Below are 19,580 nucleotides of genomic sequence, written 5' to 3' on the forward strand. Positions count from 1 at the left end.
TGAGAGACGAATGGCTTTGCCTTTCTTTTTGGAGAGCTCAGAGTTCAGAGCCAGCTTGCCTTCACTCCTACGGATGCAATGGCGTCGTTCCCACCTCCAGGGAGTTCACAGTTGGGGATGTAGGTGAGTGCACGTCTCAGGACGTGCCATGAGGAAAAAGTAGAGGAAGCCCACTACAGAAAGCACCTGATTGACGGCCCAAATGCAGTGCGTGCCGAAGGTCAGAGGGACTTTCCACGCAGAGGAAAGGGCAGCGTGGTTTGTGGGGGAATGGTAGCTCCCGAGACTGCACTCAGCGAGGAGCCAGGCTGTGGCAGAGAAGACTCGGGAAAATGGCAGTGCAGACACCGGGATAACAGGGCGGACCTCAGTGGCTACCAGGCACAGTCCAAGAGCCTAAGGAAGCAGGGCAGCCCGCCACCCTCCAGCATCGCCCAGGGAGCAAGACAACGTGGAGATGAACACGAAGGATGTGGCAGGGGATGTTTTAATACACACAGGCTGTAAGAGAAAGGTAGGACCACAGACCATTCCCTCGCAAATACTCAGGCTCAAATTCTGAAAGAGGCTAGGGTTTCTGGGTCTCAGCTCCCGGGAGCTGGCTGCTGCATTCCCAGGTAGCCTGTCAGTGCCTGGCTCTCTCCACCTCCAAGGAAGACAGTCCACTTTGACGTGGTGCCAAGTCTCTCTCAATTCTTCCAGTGCAGGGTCATGAAAACAAGCATGTTCCACAACAACCCAGGTGTTTGCATTAAGAAAATATGCTAAGGTATGAACAGCCATTCCCATGAACACGGAAAGATATATATTATCTACAAAATTGAAGCTTTTACTACAACAGATACTCCCCTTTCCTGTAAACAAGCCCGAAACGGTAAGGAATGTCACACGATCAGTCCACGTTCTCGGTGCAGCAGTGGCCTGGAGACTGCCATTTAAATTGGACAATCATAGATGTGAATTTCCTGGTCATCCCCAACTGACACAATTTTTGAACCATTTCCATTGTACTTTACTCCCCAGACCTGTAAATAAGAGGAACAAGACGTATGAATGAGTGACTGCGCAAGGATGTTCACGTTTGCATGCTGCTGCATCTAGAAACACTGCCCCAAGGGGGGGTGGGGGGGTGGCGGGGGTTCCGGTCCTTTCAGAATCAGGAAGAGAGGCTCTGTCTTCAGTCAGGAGTTTTCCATTGCTGTTTATCACGCCCTTCCCTTCCCTCTTCCCCTCGGTGCCCTGGAGGTGCAGTGGGCTATGAACTGAACCGCTGATCACAGGAGCAGTGGTTCAAACCCACCCGCAGCTCTGTGAGAGAAAGGGAGTCTGTCAGCTCCTGTGAAGATGACAGCCTGCCGCGGACACCCGACACGGGGTTGCTATGGGTCTGGAATGACTTGATGGCAGTACATTTGAGTTCGGGGTTTTGGTCCCGTCCCCTCAGGAACCCTGGAGACACTGTAGGTTAGGTGTTTGACTGCAAATCGCAAGGTTGGCTGTTCAAACCCACCATCTGATCCTGGGGAGAAAGATGAAGCAGTCCATGAAGCTCTTAGTGTCAGAAATCCTATTTTCTGTGAAGTGGAATCAACTCCATTTATAACCCCTAATCAAATGTCACTTCTCACGAATCAAGCTATCAAAGGCTCAGAATCCATGGGGTGGCCTAACAGCGTGCAGGTGGAACACACAAGGGACCAGTGTGTGCTCGCCTTTTTATTTCCAGGAAGAAAAGGCCTCACTCACAGCTGCCCCGAGGTCACTGAGGACAGGGACAGTTGCTAACTGATCCTCAGCGACCTCCTTGCATTCCCGCCTGCTGTCTGTAATTCTCACTTGACTGCTGGAACCCAGTGGAGCCTGGCAGCGCTAAGATGCTGGGCGGCCTGACATGGAGTGCTTATTTTATCTGCTACGTGAGCACCATCAGAGCCAACTGCTTCCTTGTTGGAGTCTCACCAGGGAGACACTGTGTGTGTGTGTGTGTGTGTGTGTGTGTGTAAAAAGATACACAGCCCATTCGTTTCTAAACATAATGATCGGTATAATGATCAGTGACACTGCTAATTACATTGCATTCTTCACACACACTGTGTCAGCATTCTGATTTCTGTTCTAGCTGTTTCATGCTCACCCAAACAGTTGAGGGTTACGTTAACTTTGAGACGCTTTCTAAAGAGGATCATCCTAAGAAACTATCAACCAGCTACTTGATCCCGCCATGGGCAGTGTTTAGCAGAAAGCCCAACACTTTAAGGACTGTCATACTTCCAGGACATGAAAAAGAGCCGTGTAACCACAGGGAAAAAGATGAAGCTCTTGGTTCCCATAAAGATGTAGTAGTGTCTCCCTCCCCATCCCCTCCCCCCAAAATATATATAGTCTGGAAACCACAAAACAATTCTTCTCTGTCCTATAGGGTCACTGAGTTGGAATTGAATGGACGGCAGTGGGCAATGCAGCTGCCGGGCAGGGAGGTCCTTACAGCACCAGCTATAGGCACCGGCTGCCAAATTTCCCAAAGCAGACATGTATCTGCAGGCTCTGGGCACAGGGACCTTCTGGCTGGCGGCATCTGCCAGCTCTGCGTGCAGACAGCAGCCCAGAGAACCGGCCACTCACAGCCCCAGGGTCTGCCAGCCTCGACAAGTGAGCAGCCAGGCTAAGGAAAGAGCTCCGGCCCCTATGGTCGGTGATCCAAGCGACCCAAAGCCAGAGGAATTTAAATGCTAGGCCATACCTGATCCTGGTGATCAAAGAAGGTGTGGATGCAAGTCCTCGTGCCAACATCCCAAACTTTCACACTTTTGTCAGAGGAACTGTATAAAAAAGTGAACATGAGGATTAGAAGGCCATTTTTTATGTACGCGAGAAGGAATCTGACCAAAATTCTATGTTTCACCCAACTTGGCCCTGCCTACCAGAGGAGAGCCCCACCCTCCCACTCCACTCCAGGTCAACATGCACAAGTCGTCACCCAGGGTCTCCGGAGGTGACCAGGGTGTTGCCACCACTAGGTGGCTTATCATGAGTCTCAGACACATCTATCTCTTTCTACATGAGATGGGCCTTTCATGCTTCCAACAGAAGCTTTCAGGAGGCTTTTGGAAGTCACGCGGCAAAGGGTTTCCATCTGACCGGTGCATGTTTTAAAGCACCACCATCTAATACTGGAATCTAAATGCACATTTAGAAACAGACTTATAGGGTTTTAAGTTATTGTGGTAACGCAGGGACTCCTTAAACCAGCAGTTCTCAACCTGTGGGTTGAGACCCCTTTAGGGGGTTGAATGACCCTTTCACAGGGGTCGCCTAGTTCACCTTGCATATCAGATATTTACATGATGGTTCATAACAGTAGTAAACTTACAGTTAAGAAGTAGCAACACAAATATTTTTATGGTTGGGGGTCACTACAACATGAGGAACCGTATTAAAGGGTCAGCGCGGCATTAGGAAGGTTGAGAACCACTGCCTTAAAGTAAACCACAGGCAGAAGTCCTACCTTGATAAGGCAAAGCTAAGAGTTTCACCGTTCAAGAGAATCCACCTTTGTCCGAGCTGAAGACTTGGACAAAGACCTGGACTCTTTACTTGATTTCACTATTTCAATCAATCTAAAACACACTATAAAAACCAAAGGAGACCAAAGAGGAAAAGGGTCACACAGTCTTCAAGTGTTAAGGCACTCCGTACCAGATGACCCACCCCAGCCTGCTCGCTAGCATTTGAGGCGTGGCCAGGAATCCCAGTACCTGGAGACAAAGTGAGTGTCATCAGGACAGAAGGCCACGTTCAGCACCCAGGATGCGTGGCCACTCAGCGTGCCAGCTAAATTGGCATGTTGTCTGCAATGGGAATATTCCAAACAAAACCGAAAGGTTAATTTGGGGGGCAGGGATGCAGTCACAAAAGCAGAAGGCCCATTGCTAACTCTACCCATTCAATGGGAATAAGACCCATAAGCAGCCGCAGAGCTTAAAGGCTCAAAATCAGTATGGTGGCTTAAGGCGAGGGAACTGAGAGTCAGCAGGGGGAGAGACCATCAAGGGGCAGTGGCAGGCTCTGCTCCCGGCCTGTACCACCACCTCCAGTGTCTCCCGTGCCTCAAGTTCAAAGAAAGTGTCCAGAGGCCCTCATTTCAAACCCCTGTGTCTTTCATAGCCCATTTGTAACCTAACCAAGTACAGGACTGGTCCAATTACTACAGCCCCTTTCAACTAGCTTAAAAAATCAAACTGCCTGTGATGAGGGGCCTGTCTGATGGGTGTCATGTTGAGCTCAGCTGCTGCACCCTGGGAACAGCAGAGACACCAGGAAAGGTGGCCTCAGGGCAAAGGAATACAGTCGGACGTGAGGGAGGGGTATAAAGCGCATCACCCCGAGGCAAATCCACTGCTCCATATTCACCCTCCATCAAAGTGTGTGAATCAACGTGTGAGCCCAGGCTGCTTTAGAACTGCTACTCTGCTACAACAGGCGCCTCCCAAAACCCAGCTCCATTGCCATGTCTGCCTGGTAACTCTTGCCACTCCACAGCTGTCAGCAGCAGGCTAAAAGGAGCGGTGTTACTACTCCCAGGCTCATCCTCCAGGAAACCCCCACCTGGCTCAGGAAAGAGCCCGGCCACAAGGAAGCCCATGGTGGAGGGTCATCTGCGCGTCCATCTTTGGGAACGGACAGGAGTAGCGGCACCCAGCATGGCTCCGGACACTTGCCCAGCACAGTAGAGAGTATGGGGACCAGGATGACAAGGACAAATCACAAGAAGAGAACCCTCACAGTGTCTAATGAGAGGGACACTGCTCCCCCTGCCGTGAAATAACAAGCTGACACAGTGAGGCCTGCCGTGAGGCTGCGGCTCCGTCTGGAGTGGTCCTGTCCCCCTTTCTCCTGGCATCCTGGGCCAGCCACACCCCATGGCTCGTGTCCTCACCAGTGCGACACTTCCCCACAAGAAGCAAACAGCAGCCAGCCTCTCAAGAGGCAGGATGCCGGAGACAGAGGAGCAAGGCCCTGGAATCACCAGGCAAGCTGTGCAAGCCTCCTCCAGGGCGGCCCAGTCTAGGCGGTCTAGAGTCTAGACTCAGCGCCAGGGCGAGATGAGGGTGCCTGCTAACAAGTCGGGACCCAGTGGGCATCAGTGTTCATCAGGACAAGGCCACTTACACATCATAGATCTTGATGTAGCCATCGTCTGAAGCGGTGACGAGGAGCTGAGAATCCGGGGAGAAGGTCAACGAGCGAATGGGCATGGCGTGGCCTGCAATGCACAAAGGCCCGTTAGCTGGCGGATCGCCATTGCCTCTCTCGGCCTTCCATCAGCACGGAGCCCCTGAACATCCTGAGTCACGAGGTGCTCCCGCCAGAAAAGGGCAGATCCTGACTGGGCCCCTCCTGCCACTGTTATGGAAACACCCATAGGCTGCCTGTGGCCCTTCCCCGGGGAGCCATGTCTCCTTAGTTCGCCTTTCTGACCAGCTAGCTGGGCCTTAGCTCACTTTGCTGAAATTCAGAAACTCCTCAGCTACAAATCAAGACCCAACATGGAAACACACATTGCTTCAGGACGCTGTTTTCCCTCCCAAATCACCTAGTGCCGAGTAGAGGATACAATGAGGCGGTCATGCAGCCAGTGGAGAGAAGAGAAATCATCCAAAAGCCACCGGAGGAAGCTGCAGCCTGCTCATCTACCTGTGCACTGGCTTCACCCACTGCGCCCTCCACCCGAGAGGCACTCGCCGGGGTTTTCCGGCTCCTATATATCCTCCCAGCCACAGGCTTTGCATACATACAAATCCCTACATAGCTTTTCCTATATAAATAAAAACTATACTGTCAAGGAGAAACTGGTAAAAGAAATCTATCTAAAAAAAACCCACAAGAGGGTAAAACTAAACTAGTGGCCAGTGTGGTGTGTTCGAGAGGAAACTATTAAAAAATGTAAGGGAGTTCCGTGATGACAGGATCAGGGGGAGAAGAGTGGGACTGATCGTCATAGGGGCCTCTGGGATGGTCGGCAGAGTTCCATCTATGAACATGGCTGGTGTTTTCCAGATTTGTGCCGGGCCTTCTGGGATTTGTCTTAGGTTCTGTTGAAAAGTTTCTCCTCTACCCAATCCATGCATTCTGTGACACTCTTGCCCTTTCCACTGTCAATGTTAGCACGGGTGTACCTGACAGGTCACTGCTAATCCATTGCTATTGTGATGCCAACAATGACTAAATTCCCGCTTGTTGTTCTCTAAGTGTGACTATTGGCAGGATACATTCTTAGCAGCAGAATGTGGGGGCCAAAGCGGAGATTCACTTTTCACTTGATTAGGCAGAGCCAGATTGTTCTGAAGTTGCTGTACCAAGTTCGCAACCGCCCACCAGCATGCCTGTGCTGTCCTCAGCCCCTCGCCAGCACAGTGTGTAATTAATCTCTTCAATCTTTGATAATGACAGGCACAGCATCATATGTGGGGATTAGTTTTCCCTGTGGATATTTATAAGTGTTAGCACATTAGATCAACACGTCTGTACCCTGATTGCCCATGCTGCTCAGGGTACAATGACTTAAGATATAGGTTATCAAGTGGATAGAAAATGTTTTACTTCATTTGTGTGGGCCCCACATTTCAGAGACAGGGTAGACAAAGAGAGGCCTGTGTGACACCTGGGCAAAAGACACACCCAAACACAAGGACACTCATGGGAAAGAAATCCAGAGACGTCCAACCTCAGAATCAGAAGACAAAGTCACAGAGGAAGATGTTCCTAAGAACAGGGCCAGATTTACAAGGAACCTGCTCTGACTTCCACAGCCACATGGACTGTGCCCCAGGATGCCAACTTGGGCAGCTACCGTGACAAAATGATTCACACTATTTAGTCCAGTGAATGCATTTCTATGAACTGATCCTAGGAAGAGATGCCCTGGTGGAGTAGGAGTAGTGGGTCAGCATTGGGCTCCTAGCTGCAAGGTCAGCAGCTCAAAGCCACCAGCCGCTCGCAGGATAAAGAGGAGGCTTTCTACTCCCATAGAGTTACAGCCTGAAGAACCCATGGGGGAGCTCTACTCTGTCCTATAAGGTGCTGCGGCTGTCTTTTCTCAATCTGAGGGCAAGAGTCAGGTGGATACAATGGTGGGATGCTTATATCAGTTGGCAAAAATGAAACAGAGAGCAGGAGTCCAATATGGCAGAGCCGGCCAAGCAATGTACACTTAGATGGTTATTAGGTAACCATAATTAGGCAATGTGGTGTTGGTGGCGGCGGCAGCATGGCCTAGCAGTGTTTTGTTTGGGGCTGCCATGAGCAGGCACCAACTTGGCAGCACCTAACAAGAACTACCTTAGAATGGGGGTTAGGAAGCCTCTTCTGTAAAAGGCCAGAAAGTAACAATCTTAGGCTTTTCAGGCCACATAGTCTTCACTGCATATTGTTGTCACTGTGTGTGTGCTTAAACAAATCCTAAAATATGCAGAAGTCATTCTTAGCTTCGTCTGTACAAAATATTTGCCTCCCCCAGCTTCAGGTGAATGCGCCGAGACTTGCCCAATTAAGAGAGGTCAGTCAAAGCCTAGGTTATGCAGCATGAATACGGTCCCACCTGGGACAACAGAGGATGATCACAGAAGGAACTGGAAGGAGGCAACGACATTCGTGTGGTGCTCGGATCAGCAGGCCCGTGGATGGGGGTGGGGGGTGGGCAAGGTTTGCTTTCCAGTTACCCTGGCACAACAACTAACGTGTCCAGGTTACATCTACAATGAGTGACAAGAGTCAGATGTCAAGGTCTGTCCCACTGGGAGGGACGCCGTCTTACACATCTAATGCTCGTTTGCCATTTAATGGCACTTTTCATGCAACTGCCATTCTGCCTCTGGGATCAGGTGCTCAGTGTGCAGGCAACGAAGGGTGAGCTGTACCTTCCAGTGTGTGCAGAAGTTTCCCGGTGGCTATGTCGAAAATGTTGATGATGCCGTCTATGGCTCCACTGGCCAGGTACTTCCCGTCAGGACTCTAGCGGAGAACACGGAGAAGTGGCCCCTCTGAGACTCCGTGATGCCAAGCCAGGCGCCTGTGCCCACCAAACAAGCACATCGCCGGGCCCGGCTGTACACGGCTGGCTTCCAACCCAATTGAGACCACAAGCAAAACCGCTTGGGACAGTCAACGAAAGAATCAGAGAGCAAAACCAGTATTCCCTTACATAGGCTATACTAAGGATGAATTTTCCTCTTGTGTCCAAAGAATATTCCTTTTTCCCACTTTCCATGCCAAAAATGTTCACTTTCCCTACGTGAGTTCCTGTGGCCAGGTACTGGGAATCGGGAGAAAAGGCCAGAGTCCAGGCATCCACTGAACAGGAAAAAAGGAAAAAAAATACAGTGAGAAAAGATTTGACAATTAAAAAAAAAAAAAAAGATTTGACCAATTTAAAAACAGCAATTTTAAAGACAACTTTACCAATTCAGCAGGGCATCTTATATTCTGATAGAAATCGGTGCAACAAGAGCAAGTATCAGGGAGGAGCCAGAGAGGCTGGAGCGTTTATCCATTGCTGATGGGCATGAAAACCGCTTGGCGGTTTCTTTCAGTACACGTACACGTGTACACACACACACACACACACACACACACACACACACACACACACACACCAGCAACTCCACTCCTCGGGTCTCCCGGAGAAACAACACCGCACGCCCATGCAAAGACCTGTGTGTGAAAGCTTACAGGCCACGCTCTCCCCTCACATGCCCCTCAAACGGCGAATGAATAAACCAGAGTATGGGAGGTTCTTGTAATACAATGCACAGCAATGCTACTGGCACTGATCGTTTGAGGACCAACCTCCAAAACAGGCTAAAGAAAGAATGCAGACACAACGTAGGGTTTCATTTATAAGGAAAACAAACGACTGAAACGACAGGGGCAGCACTGGCTGCTGCCTGAGGCTGACAGTGGAGGGAAGGGTTGAGTATTAAAGGGGATGAAGAACTTTTAGGGATATGGGAGGTTACAAAACTGAGTGCAGTGAGAGAGGCACAAATGTATAGCTCTACGGGGATTCATTGACTTACACACTTGAAACGGGTGAATTTTATAGTGAAATTTTATCTCAATAAAATGAGGATATACTAGAAAACAAACTATCACAAATTAATAGGGAATGAGGATTAGGAAGGGGCCTTGTTTTTAAAAAGGAGAGGCAATTAGTTTTTAATTTATACTACATAACTCAGTCAATGCCAAGAGTTACATCCAAGTGTTACTTATGCACTGCAGACCCCCATGGAAGGGTCCCCACAAACACACGCAGCCGCTCTGCCGTTGCCATTAGCAACGTCTGCTTGTGTTCTGTGCTTACGTTACTGTCTGTTGTGTAATGGCCCAGTACAGCAGGACAGTTTAGTACTGCTGATGGACTGTGGCTGTCTATTTATACCCAAACTCACTGCCAGCGAGTTGTCCCACTCAGCGACCTTGTCAGAGACCTGGTAAGGCTACAGAAATCCTCCAGTGTCACACGGTTCGTCCCACGTTAACCCAGCCCACTGACAGTGTCTACTTTCATTACTCCAGGGGATGCACACATGGCTGATGGGTAAGAGCAGGCCCCCTCTGCAGTACTTTAAAAGAAAACAATTCATGTATCAAAGATTTATTTTGTTTAAACAGATTGATATCAGCCACCTTAAAACAGGCCCGCTAATCACCGAGGTCACCACGACAGAGACACCCAGAGCTGTGCTCACTAGACATCTATTACATCAGTGCCCACCATCAATTTGGAACACAGCCGAGCAGTTCTGGCCTATCCACATACAGGCCTACAATCCCAAACCGACCATTCTGAAACCCCAAAGGCCCAGGAAACCGTTCGCTCGCCAGTGCAGTACCAAGATTCACTTGGCAGCAACGTTGGGAGAAGGCCGTCCTCGGGCTTTGTTGACATCAGCTAGTACGCAGTTGGCTGTAGTGTTTGATCAGCATGTACCCAATGCCTCTGAAGGTCCTGTGTGAGGCCCGTGCCTCTATGACCCCTCTCAGATGTAAAAAAAAAAGTCGACGTGACTTCCCCAAGGGATAACAAATGATCTCCCCGACAAGGAGCACTCTTACCAGGTCCTGCGTCTATAGACTTTATCTGTTTGCCATTTTCCAAGTCCCAGAGTCGAATGTGCGCATCGAGAGAGCTGGAGGCGGCAATGGGCAGGGTGTTGCTGATGTCCACGGACACCACCCCCAGCTGATGCCCCTCCAGACTCCACTGCAGGTCCAGCCTCTCCTCATGCCTTCAATGGGGAACAGAGCAAAGGGAGGGCGTCACACACAAAACACTGCATGGACCTAGCATCTGCCCCTTGAGCCTGATGGCTTAACGCTCTGTGAAAGGCAGCATCCGAGGAGGTGGAGCGCCAGAGCCAGGGTTTACCTTTGGGGCTTTCTTGTTTTAAATGATGGGATTTTCATATTAATAAGCTGCAGTTATACACTGCCACACCATCACTGCTTTCCTGATCGCCACTTGGGAGCCTAGGGACAAGGGGATTCTTGAGTCTACATTTGGTGGCGGAGCTCTGGTCGGGGGAAGGGTTCCATGAACCCATTAGGCGCTCCGCCAGAGAGAAAGATGAGGTTTTTCACTCCCGTGAAGACTTACAGGCTCAGAAACCCACAGGGCAGTTCTACCTTGTCTTAAAGGGTTGCTCTGAGTTGGAACCTACTCAATAGCAGTGGGTGTGGAGTTCCGTTGGGGAGAGGGCACTTACCATTTCCAGACCTTCACCAGGTCATCCAGGGAGCCTGTGACCACCGTCTCTGAATTTTCTTTCCTGTTGGTCCCCCAGGCAACTGACCAGATGGCATCATCATGGGCTAGAATGGAAGGGGTTTCATGTTAGAAGTCTGCATGAAGCCTGTTCCAACAATTCTAAGGTTAACACCCACTTGAATCCATTTTACAAAACATTTTCCCATAGTTTGCAGTGGATTTGTCAGGGACACATGAAAGCCGGAGGTTCTGAAGACAGCCCCAAGCCCAAACCATGTGTACCAAGCGGGGAGGCAGCACTGGAATTCAAACCTTCAGCCTTCGCGTTCCATGTTTTCCTATTTGTGTGCCTCCCCACTGCACAGCAGCTTAGAACGCACCACTTTCACTCGACAGAAATAAGCGCCATCCACGAGGATGCCCCTGGCCCGCTGCAAAAAGATTTATACTTGATACGAGATTTCTCTTTGAGACCTTTGGAAACCAGTAGGTAGGTCAAATCAAACTCACTGCCACCGAGTCAATTCTGACTCATAGGGACCCAAAAAGACAGAGTAAAACTGCCCTTGTGCCTTTCTGAGGCTGTACATCTCTACAGGAGAAGCACGCCGCATCTTTCTCCCACAGAGCAGCTCACTCGTAAGCCCACTATACCATCAGGGCTCCGACTGGTCAGGTGCAGACCGAACAATACATAGCCAATATGGCACGAGTTGCTTTTTACCACAAATATAATCTGCTTAATGAGTACAAGGGGGGAGCACCAAAAGACGGCATTTTTTTTCAGTGCTATGTATTGAATATTTTTTACAAAAGAACCTATCACCTTTCCAAGTACTCTCTCCATTACACTTAATACATTTGTCAAATCTCTGATTCCATTCTTGGGAACATTTTTCAAACTCATCTGTTTGGACGGCTGACAGCACATCCCTCGTTTTTTTCTTCACCTCTTCTACATCGTGAAATTACTGTCCTTTCATGTCCCTCTTCACTTGAGGAAACAAAGAAAAGTCAAACGGAGCAAGGTCAGGTGAGTAAGGTGCCTGGGGCAAGAGAGGTATGCTGTATTTTGCCCAAAACTGGCACACTGAGATGGCTGCATGAGCAGGTGCACAGTCGTGATGGCAAAACCAGTCCATCTGCCACAAATCTGGCTTCTGTCACACACTGTTACACAATCTTTTTAAAACCTCTGACCTGGTGGAACAAACTCCAAATGCACCACAAGTTGACTTTTTTGTCCGCTCAGGAAGTTGACTGATGTCCAGAACAAGGTTTCCCATCTCTGGACATTTCACTTTTGAAATGAGAAAAACCACTCGTACACTTGAGTTTTCCCCATAGCACTGTTCCTCTAAGCTGTGTTTAACTTCATACGAGTCTCTGCGGCACTTCCCCGAGCAAGAAACAAAATTTCACAGCAGCACGCTGTGCTCTTAAATCGGCCATCACAAAAAAACAAGGTTTGAGTGAAGGTGCTTTTATGAAAAAATTCACTGTGACCAGAGAGAACCTTCCTAGGCGATGCCACTGGGTGCGCTAACTCAGAACGAGTCGCTTGATGTTTGCCCTGAGTGAAAAATGCATACAACGATAGCTCTGCTCCACTCAGCGCAATTCTGTTTTTTGGGGGGTACCTCCTTCATAGTCAGTAGCATATCAATCTTTCTACAAGCCTTTCAATCACAACCACCCTGTAGAGTGGATACCATTAATATCAATCCTTTTTGCAGACAAGGAACTCAAAGCTTACACAGTTCACTCACAGTCATAAAGCTAGAACAGGAAAGTGCTAGGACTCACACCCAATCCCTCTAATTATCTGATTCTGCACGCCCCATCTCTGGTGGGCCTGCAGACCCGGGTGGGCACACACAGGTGGCCAGTGCACAGGGTGGCTTTCTTCAGATAGGGAAGCAATGCCCAAGGGCCACTTTTCCAAACTCTGACTAGAAAGGCGCCCAACGCATCGACATCAGCAACATGGAGCCCGGGCGATGCAATGGTTAAACACTCTACCTAACCTAAAAATTGGCAGTTCAAACTCACTGGCCACTCCTCAGCAACAATGACATAGCAATCAGCTCCCATAGATTATAGCCTAGGAGACCACAGTGGGGGGCATTCTATACTGGCCTTTAGGGTGGCCGGGAGTCAGATCAACTCGATGGCATGGAAACAGAACTTCCACAGCCCCGAGTTACACACACATCCATGGCTTCCATGACCATCCCACCTGGTCACTATGGTGACCTGAGTCGGCTATCTGGACGGTTTTAGCTACCTATGCTAGTTGACCGCTATGCCTATTAGTTACTTACACTAGTGCACTTGGAAGAATGTGCTTGGCTTAAATTTTAGTCTACCAACATGCTTCTGGAGCGAGAGCTCTGTGAGGTATTCCAGATGCCTCCAGGCTTTCCCTAACTCATCCAGGTAAAGAAACAAGCCTGGTTTGTATAGTCTACGCACTCATCTGCTCCTTTTCAGATCTGAAGCGTCATGGGCTATACGGTTCCCAGGCTGAACTATGGGCTGCTTCCTGCTCCACTTGTCACTACTGCTGTCGCACGGCGCCTGTGCCCTCCCCCACATATGCTGGGAGTCTTTGCAATTGTTGTGAGGAAAAGACCCTGTCATCCCCTGGGTCCCCAGGCAGTGAGAGCTCAGGGTCAGGCCCAGGGCCCCTCCTCACATGAGCAGGCAAACACAGCTCTAAGGCTCGATGCAACTCCTCTTTGCCCTGGGCAGCTGGGAAGAGCAGAGAGACAGTTTTTCCTCAGTTGGGCAGCTTTCCTCAGCGGTGGGCTGCTCCCGGCCTGCCACCTGACTCCTAGGTTTCGCTTTTCAGTTAGTTGTTCAATTTTCGGTCCTCTCTTTGAGTGGGTCTCTTGTTGGCTGCTTCAGCCAGTCCTTCTGTCAATTAAGTATACTTAATACTTACTGAGGAGCTGTGTGCCTGGGGCAGCAAGATAGCTTTAAAGGAACCACGAGCAACCCCGTTTTCATAGGTGAAATCACTATAGTAGGCAGGCTGCTTACCTTGTTCCTGTTTGAAGAGAATGCCGTACTGAAATAAAGAATAGAAGCTACATTAAACCATGGTTAGCGTTCCCGTATTCCCGCCCCACCACACTCCACAAAGCACCCCCACCCCCGAGATTTAGTCACTACAGTATAAACTACTTCCCCAGCTCCTCCCGAAAGCTCCAAGACTCCTGCTCAACCAAGAGTAAGAGACTGATATCAGAAACCAGCCAGTGCTTGAAGAAGCACTTCCTCCCCGTCCCTGCTGTGCAGCTGCCTGACACCACCCCCCCATGTTAATTCTGCTTTCCTTTTCTGCTCTGACCACCAGGAAGCTCAGGGTCATTCACAGGGTAATTTTCATAGCCATATAAGGCCACGAAGCCCAAACCTGTTTTATTTCTCCTGTACCATTTTCTTTTCTCATCTGTTCATTTTTTAAACAAAGTACTACTTTTATTTTAAATTTATTTTTAAATCATTTTATTGGGGGCTCGTACAACTCTTACCACAATCCATACACACATCCATTGTGTTATGCACATTTGTTGCCATCATCATTCTCCAAACATTTTATTTCTACTTGAGCCCTTGGTATCAGCTCCTCATTTTTTCCCCTCCCCGCCCCACTCCCTTACGAAGAACCCTTGATAATTTATTATTACTATTTTGTAAACAAATCATCTTAAGCTTCCTCAACTCCTCTATAAATTGTGGTAAACAAAAACCAAACTCCCGGCTGTGGAGCCAAGTCCGACTCCTAGCGACCCTGTAGGACAGAGTAGAACTGCGCCTGAGTTTCCAGGGCTCCAAGTCTATGGGAGTGGAGAGCCTCGTCTTTCTCCCTAGGAGCCACTGGTGATTTCACACTGCTGACCTTGTGGTTAGCAGCCCAACGTGTAACCACTACGCCCCCAGAGCTCCACACTGCAGCTGAGACACAGATCAAAGATCCCTACTGCTGCTGCTGCTGTGTGCCATCAATTCCAGTTCGAGGGGAGCCTGCGGGGAGACTGCTCCGCCGGGTTTGCAGGGCCAGGAACAGGCTGTCACAGCAGTCTGAAAGGAGCTGCTGGTGGGTTCCATCCACTGACCTCAGAGTTAGCAGCTGAGCACTTGGCCTCTGTGTCACCTACTGTACTGTGCACTTTACTAGTGCCACCTTGGCCTGGGAGGGCCAGGTGCCCCGGGCCACCCAGATCTTTAGGAGCAAAGAAGCACATGATCAACCCAATGGACTCAAACTTGTCAAAGAAGAGACTAAATGTAATTTGTCCTCTTGCCACAGGCCTTACCTGATTGGTCATTTCCTTAACCAAGGCTGAAGAGCTAAAGGCCAGACAGTTCTGTGGAAACAATACCAGCGTTTCAATATGGGGGTATCATCAGGACAAAGGGCTCTACAGGAGGGTCCCCTTGACCAAGAAAACATGGTAACTCTTGGTTTGGGAGTTGCTCCAACACTTTCCCATGGTTCAGTCAGAGCCCCCCTTCACAGCCCCTACCAGGGCGGCATGTTCTTTTTGTTCCCATGAACCCCGAGAACTCAACTGCACCCCCCCTATGTTTCTTCTCCCCAAGCCAGACTGTGGAGGACCAGTCTCTGTCCTTTGAGCTCTTCAGAGGAGCCCACACGTTCCGTTAATTTTAAATGCTATTTACTCAAAGCCCAACAAGCACACATCCAAAGGCTTACTGCCAAGGAGTCGGTTCTATCTCAGCGACCCTGTCAGACAGGGCAGAGCCGCCTCTTTGACTCTCTCAGGCTGCCAATCTTTAGGGGAGTAGAAAGCCTCATCTTCCGCTGGAGCAGGAAGAAAGCCCAGGGATGCATGACTCATACCAACACCAGGGGAACTCCATCTCTCACAAAAGGCATCAGTCTTCAAAGACTTTGTTCAGTTACCCAAAGACTCAACTTACTTTAAAAATCAGTTTACTTTCTTAAGCTACAGGGTTCCCAATATTTTGTGTATGTGCTATGGACCCCTTTATAAGCCTTGTAAAGCCTATATACCCTTATCAGAACGTTTTTAAAGACATGGAATATATAAGATTACAAAGGAAGTCAAGAACAGTGAAAAACAATTTTACCCCATCTGTGCCGAGGAGCCTATGTGCCTCTTTATTAACTCGTTAGATAACAAGCTCTAGCCAATCTCATACAGCTACTGTAATTTCCCAAGTTAAGAGTAGACACAGTATCTCCAGATATGAAAATATAAGTTAAAACAAAACAAAACAAAACTTATATATATATATATATATATATGCGCAAATTTCCACTGGTGAGGTCTCAATGCTAATCAATGGAATTGAAAGATCATGGAATTTTCCCATAAGCTTTTTGAAGCCCCCACCCCCACCCCACAGGTTCAAGATGCTTTAAATTTGCAACCCTAAGAAGGTTCTTATAAAGTTCTTCCAAGAATAATGGGTGGGGAAAAAACTCTTTCTGGACTTCTGAATGACCTCAGGTATGAAGATCTCAATTAGGTTGTTAACGTTTGATTCATTTGTGACCCAAGAACTGTGTCCTACCCAGTGTAGGAAGGACAGTAAGGAGCCCAAATCAGTTCTGCTGAAGCAAAGGATGCAATCTGTCTGTGGCACACTGACTCTTTGTCCTGTGAAGCTCCCAAAACAAACCAACAGATCAACAAACCCACTGCCATGGTGTTGATTCTGACTCAATAATAACTGTATTGGGGTTCCGAGACCTTCAATCATTATGGGAGCAAAAAGCCTCATCTTTCTCCCTCAGGATGGCCAGTGAGTTTGTACAACTGACTTTGAGATTGGCAGCCTGATGCTTACCCCACAGCACCACCAGGGCATGGCCCTGCTACTCTGGGCCTTGCGTGAGTTCCAACTCATAGCAACCCTTCCCACAGCACCCCTTTGTGCAACAGGACAAACACTGCCCAGTCCTGCACCAACCTTACAATCTTTGCCATGTTTGAGCCCATTGTTGCAACCCCGCGTCAATACATCTCATGGAGGGCCTTCCAATGGTTCTGACCCTCTCCTTTCTGAAGCATGATGTCTGTCCCTAGGGATTGGTCCTTCCCGATAGCATGAGCAAAGCATATGAGATGAAGTCTTGCCACCCTCGTTTCTAAGAACATCCTGTTTACTTCTTCCTTACTTAGCAACAGAGAAAAAGGTTCCAAAAAATCAGTCTCCCCCAAACAACGGTGTGAATCTATCAATAATAAACTCATATCTGATCATGTACTATGTGTCAGGTCCTGTGTTAGGCACTCACGAAACCCTAACACCATGTTGTGGGTATTCTGATCACCGATACTTCTGGGTAAGGAAACTGTTGCTGAGAGCTTAAAAAAACGTCCACTGAAAGCAGTAAGGTGTTTCTTTAAACAAATGCAAATAACAACACATTCGAATCCCGCACTCTACTCTCTACTGGGGACATCGCTGAAGAAATAAAGTCAGAACACAGACATATGCACACCCATATTTACCACAGCAAGTTCTTTCAGAGCAAAAACCCAGTCTGCAGAGAATGATAAAGAAACTCTGGTATGAATTACGCATCCCTTAAAAAAACAATGGAGTCTGTCAAACACCTCATGACTTGGACAAAATTGGAAAGTATCATGTCCGTCAGTTAGTCAATCTCATAAAGATAGATAGTTTATGGCACCATTATGATGAAAAGGGAGAAAAAATAAATAAAAATGGTTTTCTCACCAAAGGAAAAGACTGAAGACATGGATTAGGCCAGGGCTGAGGGTGTGGAAGAGAGGGAAGGGAAAGGGAAGTGAGGAGGGAGGGTGGTGGGTGGGGGAAAAAAGAAAAAACCAGAAAACTCCCACTTAGGCTAGTCTGATCCTAGAAGGTGGACACACGCTTTAGAGGAAAGGGTGTGGAGTGGTGGCTAGGTGGCACTATCAGCGGGTGACACCAAAATGACTGCCTATCATTCTTTTGTGCAACGTTTCAGCAGAATTGTTTTATTATTCTTAATCTTCCTGTGATTAGTCATAACAAGGAACACATGTTCCATCAGTTGCACTTACACTATCAGTATACCTACAGAGGTAAAACCCTACACTTTTACTTTTTGAACGTTCTAATGCACTCTGTGCAGACCTGTCCTGATCCAATTAAGGTGACATGTTGAACCACGAGGATCCATCCGCCCATTCTACAAGCACATGCAGACGCTATTGTTTTTGTTCCTACTAGTTTTTTATAGCGACTGATTTTGCTAAAATTCCAAGGGTTTTAACTACAATATTGTGGCCATTAGTACTGGTGAACGTGTACCAGTGACTTCTTAAAAGAATAGAGTAGTAACTAAAGGAAAAGAAGCATCACTAATGGCTTCCACTCAGGGATGAGGGGTGCGGTAACATGTAATTAGTATAGTGATGGTGCAATTCAACGCGGAAAAGTTTTTACAAAACAATTTGTGGCCAGTATTGATCTAATCTAAGAAATACTATATTGAAGCAATGCATAACTCCATCACAAAGTGTTCTATAGCTTAAATTGCTAACAAACATTACTAAGCGTTCTACTCTGTATGGTCTGCTATGGAAGGCGGTCTGAGGGGCGTTAGAGACCCAACTCTAATGACGAGGCGGCCGGCTGGCCCTCTTCACCCCTAGGTTCCGAGCAAAATTTACTGCTGGTTCCTCAGCGCTGCCAAGACATGCCTTTACTCAAGTGCCCCCAGCACTACACGGCACCCGAGGGAAAGGAACCTAGGCTCCGTTTGTACCTGGCCAGTGATGGGGAGCGTGCTGGCCCATTACTGAAAAGTTACGACAGGGCTGCATTTACGGAAGCGAGACCTGTCACCCCAAGAACCGGCCTTCATCCCGGGTCTGCACAAAACACGCTCAGGATGCAGGAGGGGGCCAAGGCCAGGCCTTCCCGCCCCCATCAGGCTCCGCACCCCCAGGGGCAGCCAGTGCGAAGGGGGTCCCGGAAGCTACCTTCAGGCACCGCGGCCTGGAGCTCAGCCTCGCTCACCCGCCCTCCAGATCCGGCTTCCCGCGACCCCTCCGGGGGCCGTCCCCAACGGCCGTCACGACCACTCACCGCCGAACTGCCTCTCGACACTCCGCAGCCGGCTCCGCGCGACCACGACGCGTGGCGATGAGCTAACGACGGGGCGGGGCGGGGCGGGGCGGGGCGGACGCCGCAGCGCCCCCTGCCGTGGGGACGCCGCGCTCCCGGCAGGCGCTGCGGAGGCGGGGGGGCGGGGACAGCAGGGAGGCCACGCCCCGTTCCCGTCCCCTCCGGGGGAAGTAACCTGCTTTGCAACCCGAGTCGGGTAGCTCCGAGTTTTAGGTTCCAGCAGTCTTCCGCCTGCCGGCTGCCAGATCCTTCCAACGCGGGGCGACCCTACGGGGCCGGGCAAGCTGCTTCCTGGAGTTCCTGGGGCGCTTTCTCCCGTAGGGCCTCGTCGCAGCCCCACGCGCAGCCCGCGCCGCCACGCCACCGGGGCTCTTTTCCAGCAACCACAGGTTTTGGCACGTGTTTCCATTTCTCCGTCTGTACTCTGCGAGTGGACTACACTATAGAACTTCTAGGATTATACTGCTACAAAGGAAGCCGAATGAGAACATCGGGCATACGCAGCTTTCTCTTGCAAGCTGGAAGTCATCGCGAGCCATTAATTAATTAGTGCGGGGGTGGGGTGGGGGTGTATCAATTTAGTACGTCGTGACCAGCATTGACTCGATGGCAGTGGGTTTGAGGATTTTAGCAGCATTTTAAAACAATGAGGTGGAAGGGAGTGGACTCA

At 49.3% G+C, this 19,580-nt stretch overlaps 1 protein-coding gene across 2 annotated transcripts; it reads right to left on the reverse strand.

Moving 5' to 3' along the window:
* Positions 1 to 471: 471 nt before the first annotated feature.
* Positions 472 to 18,922, reverse strand: WDR61 (WD repeat domain 61). Of its 2 annotated transcripts, none has more exons than XM_004699715.3 (11): positions 18,872 to 18,922; positions 15,094 to 15,144; positions 13,814 to 13,841; positions 10,767 to 10,872; positions 10,117 to 10,289; positions 8,201 to 8,349; positions 7,917 to 8,010; positions 5,170 to 5,263; positions 3,756 to 3,848; positions 2,741 to 2,819; positions 472 to 1,025 (listed from the first exon to the last, which is right to left on the reverse strand). In XM_004699715.3, exons 2-11 carry the CDS (start codon positions 15,103 to 15,105, stop codon positions 936 to 938), a joined length of 918 nt encoding a protein of 305 aa, XP_004699772.1. In that variant the 5' UTR covers positions 15,106 to 15,144; positions 18,872 to 18,922; the 3' UTR covers positions 472 to 935. The 2 variants fall into 2 exon arrangements, with proteins under 2 accessions (XP_004699772.1, XP_045141768.1); XM_045285833.1 differs by lacking the exon at positions 18,872 to 18,922 and adding an exon at positions 18,766 to 18,790.
* Between the last annotated feature and the right edge of the window lie 658 nt (positions 18,923 to 19,580).

This window comes from Echinops telfairi, unplaced genomic scaffold, assembly GCF_000313985.2.
Source record: "Echinops telfairi isolate 266 unplaced genomic scaffold, ASM31398v2 ScPeMD7_7475;HRSCAF=8513, whole genome shotgun sequence".
In the NCBI taxonomy this organism is placed as follows: Eukaryota; Metazoa; Chordata; class Mammalia; order Afrosoricida; family Tenrecidae; genus Echinops; species Echinops telfairi.